The sequence below is a fragment of the Pungitius pungitius genome, chromosome 3 (assembly GCF_949316345.1).
Source record: "Pungitius pungitius chromosome 3, fPunPun2.1, whole genome shotgun sequence".
Classification (NCBI taxonomy): Eukaryota; Metazoa; Chordata; class Actinopteri; order Perciformes; family Gasterosteidae; genus Pungitius; species Pungitius pungitius.
The window spans coordinates 11,191,400-11,203,425 of NC_084902.1; the positions used below are offsets into that span (position 1 = coordinate 11,191,400).

At 41.3% G+C, this 12,026-nt stretch overlaps 1 protein-coding gene across 1 annotated transcript in view; it reads left to right on the forward strand.

Moving 5' to 3' along the window:
• Positions 1–12,026, forward strand: part of esamb (endothelial cell adhesion molecule b) — a 32,351-nt gene that overhangs the window by 13,104 nt on the left and 7,221 nt on the right. The window contains exon 2 of the mRNA XM_037468490.2: positions 11,145–11,290. Coding sequence (XP_037324387.1) covers positions 11,145–11,290 — 146 coding nt within the window. The remainder of the gene's footprint in view (positions 1–11,144; positions 11,291–12,026) is intronic.

The following is a 12,026-nucleotide window of genomic DNA, read 5'->3' on the forward strand; positions in this document are numbered from 1 at the left end:
CCTAATAGCCAGGTGTCAGACTTTGTTTCGGGTAGGAAGCGACATTAAACCTTCTCTTTCTAGGGCTTCTTCTTGCAAGGACTAAACAAAGATGTTTCCTTAAGTTTGTAGAACATAATGTGTAGTCCACATATTTACAAGGAGATAATGCCATTTAAATTGTATTTACATGGAACATTTCACTGTAGCATATATTGTGCCACCTGCTATTTGAAAAATGTATTATGCCATTTTGGGATTTTCATAAAATGTGGATGAATTGAGCAACCCGAACTGGATACAAGTCATTTATTGAGTCAGCGTTTCATACCTCAAAAAAAAAGTAATGCTCTTTAGATTACTGCTAATCAGACAGGAGCGTTTCATTCATTTATCTAGTATGTTTCTGCACCTCCACAAGTCATTCAGACACCAGCTTCTTTATCTTATTGTGGAGAAAACCAAAGTAGCTCAAGAGGATTACACCAAATAAATCTCTTTCATGTGTCTGCGACCAGTCCACAGAGACGCACACAGTCTCAAGGGAGCAACTATCTAAACACCGAAGGGGGGCACAGTTTTTAATGTATTCACAAGCGGACCCTCGAGAGGTCTTAAAAGCCTCCCAAGCTAAATCCATCATGTCTGGGTTTGGGAGCCATCAAATCCCTTTTACTCTTTGATATAATGCATGTTGATTTCAGCCCTCGCACCTCGGTTAAAGCTGCGGCTCTTAGTTGTGTTGAATGCGAGTAGACTTATCTCCCCTGTTGTGCACCATCTCCTTTTCTCTTTCACTGTGAGTTCATGTCTAGATATCGGGTCTCATTTTATTCAACATGGTTGTAAATAGAAAGTGGGATTGCATAAATGATGTGGTCCATATGAGTTTCTTCTCTTTATCTTGAAGCGTGCTGAAGTGTAAACAACAGGCATCAGGCAGCGTCTGGTGACCGTCCTCCAACCACAAGCCACCAGTTTAAGCCCCCCCGCCCTCCCCTTCCCGCCATGTTGGCAAACATCCTTCAACACTGAATCTTTACCAGCTTGCAGGGCTGTTCCCCAGTTACTGACCCTGCACTTAGGCCGTGCTGTGAAGAGAGAATGTTCCTACAGGGATCAATAAAGTGTCACATTAGTGCGGTAATGCACAGCAGGCTGGTAAGCGCAAGAACCAAATGACTTGTACAATATCTTTGTGCCACATTAATCATGGCTGTGATTGAACAGGCGATCCAGAACCCACTCGGCTCAGCGGTAAAATGTCCCACATGACTGCAGCGCCGGGCAGTAACCACTGCTGCTTGAATCTGCAAGTCTGTCAGAAAAGGCAAATCATTCTAGACGTATGTTGTAAATCTTTACATACTTGCACCTTTTTGTGTCAAAGTGTCAACAAACATTAGAAACTTAAATCCACTTTTGCTTTTTTAATAAAAATGAGAACAAAAAAATCACTGAGGATCCATCTCTATCTAATATACACATTCACACATTTCATACCTGTAATGTAAAACGCCTCTGAATACAACTCCGTACTATAGAATAGAGACGGATCCAAATTCAGCACCCAATGCAAGCCTCAATTTTATGCAAATGATTTTAAAAGCCTCGCTTATTGTAAAACGCCAGAGATTTATCGTAAAACATCCCACGGCTTTATTATTTCAGCTTATTGTTTTGGCTTTTCAGCATACAACTTTATTGTTTCTGTTAATTCCCGTCAATCTCTGCAGCATTGTTTTCATCAGAGTGGAAAAGGCTCAGAAAAGAAGGTTTAAAACAGATGGCTCAATCCATGAAAAGAACCCTGCTGAATCACTGAGTATCCTCTGAGTAACTTATGGATTTCACTTTAATAAAATCTATACCAAGGCTTTGGGTGTAGCTGTGGGTGTGGGAACGGATGTTTTTTAAACCGGGTGGACTATTTGATACAGCTCCCACAGGTGCAGGACACACGTGAAGCTTCGTCCAGGAGATGGTATAGCCCAACTGTCTATTAGCAGATCTGAAGGCCACTGACATTCTATAACTAACTTTGTCTTGGTTGTACAAAAAAAAGAGTTAAAATGGCAATTGTTCCTAATCGAGGGCTGCATAGACATGCAGTTGCCATCACTGTCCCCTTTTTGCAAGAGGGGCTTTGGTAGGTTCTCTCCAGGTTCTCCAGATCCTCCTCAGAGTCCGAAGACGTGCAGCTTAGGCTAACTAAGGACTCTAAATTGCCCAGCGTGAATGTGAGTGTGATTGGTTGCCTGTCTCTGTGTGTCGAGTGAAGGGGCGTAGCCGGCCTAATCCAAAATGTCAATGGGGAGTGGCTTCAGCCCCCCCTCGGACCGCATCAGGATAGGCAGCTGAAGATGATGAAAAGATGTCCAGGAGAAACAAAAAAAAAACAGGGTTTGTATTAATGATTGCCCATTAAAACAGTTCTATTGAGACTTTTTAAACATCCAATTGGAATCAAGTGATGATTTGGATGGAGCGGTTTGAACCTCCAGTCTCAATGTTAAACCAAAATATCTGTCTGTATCCTTATATTTAAGGAATATGAGAGGGGTCTCCTATAACTCTGCAATTAAAAAACAACAACTTCTTAATAAATAGTAATTAATCACACACTTAAACACAGAGAGAGAACTGTTTCCCACTCCAGATGTTGCATGATGATGCCAAGCATCCCTATTCATCTCTCCTAGGATGGAATCAGGAAGCACTGGAGTGTGTGATGTGGATGTATACAGATTATAAGTCTTATGCTGCATTTCCTCTCTGATGAGGGCTCAGTGAAAGCTGAAATCAGATCACTCAACTTCTTAATTACAGCCCCGTCGCAGTGAGCCCTCCCCGTGTCCCACAGGCGGGGAAATGGCGAGGCAGTCGGCGCCTCACCCTCCGAGTGCGACCCCGGCCCTGTCGGACGCCACCCTGTCACTCTGTCAGCGCTCTGTGGTAACACATGACAGATCTGGGAGATAAAACGGCCGTCCCCGCTGCCACACTAATGGTTTATAAATATCTTCTTCAAAGACCCGAGCGGCGTGAGGGTGGCAGGCCGGTTACGGGCTCTGTTGTGGTGCAACATTGCAGACCCATTTAAGCCCTCAGTTTGTCTTTCATTCCCTGCCACGAGGACCCAAGAGCCGGAAGGAGAGGGAAGGGAAGGGGTTAGGAAGGACACTGTGGGACAGCTGGCCTCCAGTGGTCCGAGTCCGACTTTACGCCACAATAAGAGCTCCTTGTTTTCCCACGTAAACATCTGTGTGTGTTTGTGTAGGTGTGTTATCCATCCTTCCGTAGCTGACTAGAAAACCTGTTGCTCTGTTTCCTAATTTTCCTTTTAGCACCGAGGGCATTAGATTAGATTAGATTTGATTCAACTTTATTGTCATTGCAGAGTACAGGTACTGAGAATTTAACCAGAAGTGCAAAAGAGCCGATAAAGTGCAGACTACGTGGGGTGTATATATATATATATATATATATAATTATACTAGCAAGGTTGTAAATAGGAATGGCATGGTAGTCCATATAGTTATGGTTAACTGTCTTGGATGTCAGAGCTGTTAGATGACAACAAGGCCGCCTGTTTAGGTGTGTACGATCAGGCCATGATAACCAGTGAAAAGGCAGGTTGGTGGCTGAAGATACAAGGCAATCCAAAGTAGCACGTTTTTGTGTGTGTGTGTGTGTGTGTGTGTGTGTGTGTGTGTGTGTGTTTACAGCACCAGAGGAATGTTGTGGGGGTTTGGAGCAATGTGTGCGAGGAGAATCAATTTAAACACAATCAAAAGTTAAGGGGGATTAAAGCTACTGTGATGAGATAGTACACTTTTAAAATAGCTGCAGAGATTACACTAATGTAATCCAATTTAAAGGAGCCTTCCCCAAATATTTATTATTGAAGCACCATCTGTTTGAAGCCTGTAGGGTCAGTGCCATAGTCGTTTTTACACCAACAAGGCTTTTTGTTGTCCTACATTTCTCCCCGTACTGTCTGTCAAAAAGGCAATAACCCCGTTTTTTTAATCTTTGTTCGTCTGTCCTCATTCAAATCTGGAACACTTGTTCTTCACTTGTTAAAAAAGTAAAACTTTAAGTCATCCAGAATACCAAAAATAATGAACGACGCGTAGATAATGTATTATTACGTTGTCCGGGGTAGTTTTAAGACTTTTTGTCGCTGCTCTGACACAGATCCCAGCTCAGCTCATACAACACATGCTGTAGAGATCAGACGAGCATTGTTCCACATCAGCTGTGTTACTACGAACAACAACAACAACAGCAACTCACTCTCACTATTACTCATTAGACCTTAAGCTTCAGCCAAGGATCAGATTTACGCTTCATTTAAACTTGATACAACGAGGAGGGCCTGTCTCTTTTTTTTTTTTTTTAAAGCCTTAACAATCTAGAGCAACCACAGGGTCCACAGGGTGAGGGTCAGCAGATGGATGCACTTTTTCAGCCACCGAGGAACACTTAATCCACATCGATACATTCCTTTTTAAAACCTGGGTTTTAAGAATTGTTTTCTAGATGATATCCGTCCTCACTATTGCACCATGAAAATATCACATGACTTTTCATGTACCGTATGCGGTGCATACCTGCACCCTGCCGTGAGAAGCCTCCCTGCTGTGCTGAGCTTGAATCAGCAAAATGCGTATTATAACAAATTCAAGGTATTTGGAGGTATAAGTAGGTATTTTAACACAAGACATTTTCTGTTACCTCAAAGACTTTAATGTGTTCCTTGGTCGCCGATAGAGCAACAATTAGTCAACGTTGATTGTGAAAGAATTTTCACACCAATTTTAATTGTCCATATATTCTAAAAAGATCCAGACGTAACCAGTCATTTTCATTCAGCATCGCAATGCACTGTAGGATGTGCTGGGGGCCGTATCGCTTCCATTGTATACGTGAAATGCAGTAAATCTGAATTATCAGAGTAGTCTTTTGGTCCGTTTTGAATCGTTAAAGCCTCTTCCACCCTAACCCTTCAAACAAAAGATGGTGGAAAAAAATAATTTGATATCAACACTATTGCGAGATATCTACTCTAGCATAATACAAAGCTATACTACAGCCTACGATGCGATAATTAAAGCTTTGTGTGTTTTTCTCTCTCTCTTTTAGTACTGATTAAGCATTAAGGCGTGTGGACGAGTTTGTCCTTCAAAGAGCCTCAGGTGGCAAAAGGAGCATCCTCAACATGCTGGTGCATAGGCTTGATTGCTTGCTATTTTGAGTTACACTATTAAAGTGCAAATAAAGTTTTAAAGGTATTACTATTATTTTATATGATGATTAAATTTGTATTATAACTTGGTACTGAAATACATTTGAAGTTCAAATTTCCACATTTTGAGTCATTATTTTAATTTCAGAAATAATTTGTCGATTCATTAAAAAAATAGTCGATTGATGAATCCATTATGAAAATAATGGTTAATTGCAGCCTTACTCGCTGAGGAGTGCATCCAGCTGCTGACCTTTAACCTCTAGATTATCAGAACTTTTTTAAGCAACAGGCCCACCTCGTGGTATCTATGGGGAAAAGTCGAGGGGCGGTAAATCTCAACCTCGGCTGAAACTCCAGAGAGAGGGAGAGAGGAAGAGGGAGAGATTACTCTCTCCCTCTTCCTCCCCCCCCTCTCTCTGGGAGATAGAGTTGGGCTGGTTAAAGAGGATCAGTTTATCTTCACAGAAGCTCCCCGAGGGCATCGAGAGAGGGACTGACTTTTTTTATCCTTCATTCGATCACAGCACAGCAGAATTAGATGGCCTTGTTAGACATGCAGATCTCATGTATTTCAACAATAAACTAGATGCAAATTTTTTTTGGATACACCTGGCCAGCAATGTTTTCTACACAGGGTCAACCAGGTGTGGCTTCAGTTTACCCGTGATGTCTTCTCGCATTGAGTCATATATTCAGAGATTGGTGATAAGAGGATTCACGCTGTGCTTTTATCTCCCATCTGTTTTCTCCTATGAATGGGCTGCCCCTTATGGGTGGTTTACGGTACTACAGTACACTCATTTGATCTCAGTTTTTTATCAATTGCTAACAAGCATTGTTCAATGCATAGGACTCTTCTTACATTAGTCAACACACAGGTGTATATGGACCAAACTGAATCATTTTTCACTGCTTCAGACAAAATGCATCACCACATTTTTCAAAATCGACAAACCCTTTTGTCATTCATGCGCCACAAACTGCAAACAACTATATGCAGAATACTGTTCATATGCTAAACACGCTGCTTTCACTGCTCACTTTTAGAGAGGCCGATCTAAATTTGCTAACGAATCTGCACCGCTCAACAGTCGGTGGTACAAATTTTATAGCAAAACAACCGGTCGGATGAAACATACTGTACTATACAATATATTACATTTTAATACCTATTTCAATACAGTAATTGTTGTTTTAGGATCCAAAGGTTGCCTCAGAGAGGAGAGAGAGGCTGCACCTTTTCAGTTGTGCAGGAAATTGCCATTGTTAACATGGTAATTGGCAACAAGGCAATAAAACTGTGGTAAATTCATGATTGAGTTGGCAGACAATATCACTTTTGGAAATGTTAATATGGTCAGCATATCGACAATTGAGTCCTAGAGAGACATAAAATAAAAATGAAGCAATTGTACACTGTACCCTTTGAGAGAAAGGGAGAAAGAACTCTTATCAGTACTTCCAGGTAAAGAGGTCTTTTCAGTAACCAAATTATGCATAATAAATATATAAATAAATTACTGTAAAACTGTGTGTAATTTAGAGGGTAGAGGAGATGGAAGCCGGCCGCACTTCACGTGCTTTTATCTTTGTGGATGAAGCTGGATTTAAGTTTGCAAAAACACAACGCAGGGGAAGAAATGTGATTTGCACAGAGAGCAACCGTGAATGTCCCAGGCCACAGAGCTTACAGCTCGATGTAATTGGTCCCTGCAATACAGAGAGGCTTGTTTCTTTTCTGAATGACCTTCATAATCAACCAGTGGCAGCAGAGGAGAGAAGGCGGTCTGTGACTGCCGCTCTGCTGCAGTTAGACTGGTTTGCTACAAATGCCAGGATGTGAGTATTATTGCTGCCTCCATACTCCCCCTTCTTAAACCCCATGGAGGAGTTTCTTCTCTGCATGGAGGTGGAAGGTTTGTGACCACCATCCACATGACCAGATGACATTACTGGAGGCACCTTTCTCCTGAAGACTGCCAGGGTTGGATTAGACCTTCCAGGAGATACCTTCCAAGGTGTATTGCCAGACAAGACATCAGATGAGAATGTGTGGCCAAATGTAAGAGAGAGGGAAGACTAGAACCGTCACAGGACTTTACAATGAGTGATTAGAGTACACGTGCCGTGTTGACGTGCCCTGGATTTTCAGGATTTTTTTCTTTTCTTTTTTCACCTATTTGGTCTGAGTGAGATTTGGAGATTAGATAACTGTTTGGCCGAAATTAATCTTCGTAATGCAAACTAAGAGTTTTGAAAATGTGGTTTCAGTATTGAACAATGCTTCTTAGCAATTGAAAAAAAAGAACTGTACGCCCTTGTGCCCCGGCTCTAGACATGCATGACAGGGTCGACTCCCCTTTGCTTAGTCTTTGCAGGTCTGTGCGGGTCCGGCTGCCTGGCTGTTTTAATTGCTTTAGCTGCTGAGACTATGCCAATATTTCACAGCAAGGATGCCCTGCAGGAAGGAAAAACACAACAACAAAAAAGACATTTTAAAGAGAAGAATCCAATTAGCAGATATAAAGCGTGGCTAGGCTGAACGATCGCCTTTGGTAAAATGTAATTAGGACAGTTTACTGAGTCTACGTATCATATCTGAATCCCCTTTATTGGAAGCTATTCTTGCTTCTTTAATGTTTTTTTTCTCTTGTGATGGATTTAAATTTTCTTTATATCTAAATCCACATCTTGAACTGTCTGTCCGTAGCCAAACACACACACACACACACAGACATTCCAGATGGAGACAGCCACGGATTAGTGAAGATTTTCCTTCTTTTAATAAACAAATGATTGACACAGTTTCGAGGATAAACCTGTTCAAAGAAATAAGAATAGTCTGTAGTGGGGAGACTACAGGGTATTATCCCACTTCATTATGGAATACCATTCACATAAAGAACTCTCATCAACCTACAGAAAAACCTGATCCTCTGTGATTGCGTCTCCGGTGCACAATATATATTAATCAGCATAAACGGCCTGCACAACACTTTATGGCGTTATACAACGAGAGCGTTCATGTAGACGCAATGACAACCTCATCCTTACATGGCCTTTTTTGTTCAGTTACATAATTGTTACTGCGGACACAAGCCGGTTTGCAACCTTCACAATAGCTGCTGCAGATGAAATCGGGGCACTAATGAGATTTGCGAGGAAAAAACTATGTTTCAAATCGGGGGGAGGGGTATGCTATGTATTATGCACAAAAAAACGGCTGACATGGTGAGAGCAGGAACGATGGGGATGATAAAGAGATTAATTTCACGCATGCATTTCCAATAGGTCTTTACTGCTCGACAGTGGCATGAGGAAATGCAGCGTATGAAGACGTGTTTATTGTTAGACAAGGAAAGACTTTTTTCATCGACATCTCCCAGTTCGACATTAAATGACTTTTAATAAGTGCATTTCAACCATAGAGATACAAACTCAGAAGAACAAGAAAGTGCAATTTCATCAAATAAGACGATTTACAACTTGCTATGTCGAGCCATCATCAAGTACAATTTAAGTGGTATAATTTGTTAGTGTTTGTAGTCACGTCTAGTCTGAAGAGGTGTGTCTTTAGTTTGAAGATGTAAAGGATCTCTGCTGTCCTGAATTCATCAGTGAGCTCGTTCCACCATTTAGGAGCCAGGACAGCAGAGAGTTGTGATCTTGAGTGATCGAGTGTTTTGCTCTCAGTGAGGGAGGAACAAGCCGTTTGACAGATGCAGAGCGGAGTGTGCCTCTTATCATGTGTTGGTGATAAAAGCATTGCCATGGATTTTTCTGCGGACAGATTTATCTGCCCCGCTCTATGATTGGCAACGCTGAGGCAGACATTACTCCACTTTATCTTTAAATTGCGTCACTGCTAAAGTACACACTCACCAAAGCAGCTGGCGAGGTGTTAAACTCAAAGTATCACGGCTGATCTCAAAACAGGTCATAGCATGGAGCACTATACCAACAACAACAACGTGTTTCCTATTTAAGTGTCATTATTAACTTTGCCGTGTGAATGTATGTAACACTCCTGTGTTTGGAAAGGGAAGAAGTTATGATTCATGATACATGACCTACAAAAAGCAGCGCCTCTCTTATGACACCATTTGTAGCATAACATCTCATCCATCGTGTCCTATGGAAGACCATGTGCATCTGTTGCTCACATGGTGGATGCCTCAGATGCATGAGGCATCCACAGCATGACGTGATGAATTAAAGGTGAAGAGACCTGCTGATCTTAATTTATTCAATGTAAATGCCGTTGCCATGACGACGATGACGACGATGATTGCAGTGACGGCAGCGTTGGAGGCGGAAGGCACCTTGCGTCAGATCATATCCATGTCTTGCTGAGCTCCTTTGCTCACGTGAGGTGATAGGATTTGGCTTGGGGTTGTAGAGGGATTAGTCAACAGGATTTACCAGATTCAGAAAGTCCAAAATTAAAGGACAGGAGTGCCACAGCGGCCGGGTCACATGGTCCCGGGAGGTATGGGATGAGGACTGGGTCCTTGCAGCAAACCTATAAGTCAAAAAACAAGTTCTTCCTCCTCCTAGTGCTTTCTGCCCTAAAACCAGACACACACACACGTTTCTGCTCTTCACATGTACGCCCAGCCCCACATCCAATCACCTAATTCTCCTGCCTCTGCTATTTGAGAGTGCAGAAGAGAAGGAAGGCGTGCCTGGCCGAACAGATGTGGAGATTTCAGCTGCCTGGCTGTATACGGATCATAACGCTTGCTCTCTTTCTCAGAGTACTCTCTTTTATCTCAAATATCTGCCCTCTTCTTCCAATCGAGCGCAGGAGGGACACTTCTCACCGTTTTTAGCTCTAAAAGGATTTAGTGGCAAAAAATATTGTTTTCTTTGCCTGACTCTTTTTAATTCACCGATCAAACTGGAGACACAGGTGAACTACGACTGCGGGGATCAGCTGATCCAGCTTCAGCTCTCTGGCTCGGGTGATTGGACACCCTGTGAGTTGGATATCCTCCCTTTTGATTTATTTTATTATCCCGTCGTCTTCCATTCCTTTTTTCTCCTTTTTTTTGCTAATGTTATGAAAATATAACCGAGCATTTTCTTGTTAGTTGCTTTGTACTTTCTTTGAGTTAGAAAGCTTGAACCCCACATGCATATGGTTGTTGTTTTTCTTACAATCCAAGCTTTAGATAGACAAACGGATCGGGTTGGGAAACCTCTACAGCTACGTGTGAAACCCTTTTTGGATAATCTGTCAAATGTATGGCTATGAAGTTGCAAATGCAGCTTTATTAAGATCTAAGAAAGGGCGTAACCATGGTTTAGACATTGGGGGGGTCCCCATCATTTTTGTTGTTGTTAAGTGCATTGCCTACAATTCTATACTTATATATGCTATAAATAGAATTAGGAGGGGGATTCACACACTTAAGTTATTTCCCTTTGTTACGAAAAACATATGTTTTATTTATTACAATAAATAAGACATAACAAGAGACCAATTTCATTTGACATATTTTCTGCTGTATATTGGGGGGGACTCAACCCCAAAAATGCGTGGTTACGTCCTTGGATCTAAGTCCATGTCCAGTCCGCTTCCGCCGGCTTCCCTGTGATTTGTTTTCCCTCAATGGTCCTGGTAGCTGAATATAAAATGAGTCAAATAAAACCCACCTGTTGGGAATCGACTGATCCTGAGGTGGTTTGTGATTATAGCCGACCACATTAGCTGATTTCAAAGCTTAGCTGATCAAATTTAGGAACTGGGTTGTTTTCCTCCAATTTACAATTGGTGTTTTTTTTCTGTTTGATTATTTTCATACACAAATTCATATAATATAATAAAATACAACAAACTCTAAATCTCAAGAAAACAAATCTTTGTGTGCATAATTGAATTTGACCATTTCCTGTGTTGTTGTTCCAGGTGACACCAAGGAGGTGGAGATCCCCATAGGAGAGATGGAGGTGGTCAAGGGCCAGATGGTGGTGTTACATGCTTGGTACAGCCCCAACTCAGACATTTCCAAAAACTCTGTGGTTTGGCTCTTTACGGGAAAGAAATCCAAGCAGGTGAGAAGGTCAAAACTTAGTCTGCAATGATCAGCTGTACAGCTGACCATGATGTCTTTGGACAAAAAAGATTAATATCAACACTGTTTGCTAATCCTACTATTTCTCTATGGAGATGTTCTACTAAAACTAAGAAATAGGACTATACCTAGTTTATAGCTATATTGTTTTTCAAGAAAAACTTTTTTTTCAATATCTGGTTTCCTGTTTTCTAACATTTCTAACAATTTCCAATATCTTGGAGTGCAAACTCTTTGTAAGATTTTTAACCTTTTTTTGAATGGATCGGATTGTCATAAAAAATATTGGCAAAAAATAATTGTTGGTTGCAGCCTGGCAAAGAATTAAAAAAATAATTTAAATGACCTTTTTATGTAGTATATATCAATTAGAGATTGTGTTACAGATGATTCATGTTTCTACTAAGCCTGTATCACCTTTGCATTTACACTTGTTGCCAGCTCTACTGCTGCTTTGTTGATATTAGAGTTAAAGACGGATTTTATTAAGTAAAGGATGCCTAATGACCTTCCATACTCTTTTTTTCTCTTTTACATCCTAAACATGACCTGCATTTTTGGTAAAACTACATATTTTCACACATTGTGCGTGGGAGTGTGTTTGTCAGTCTGAGTGTGTAGGGTCTTTGCATGATTAATATAATCTAAACAATTTCAGTTTCCGTCGCCTGCAAGCTTATCTCAAACGGAGAATCTGCCTGGAAATTCAACGTCCA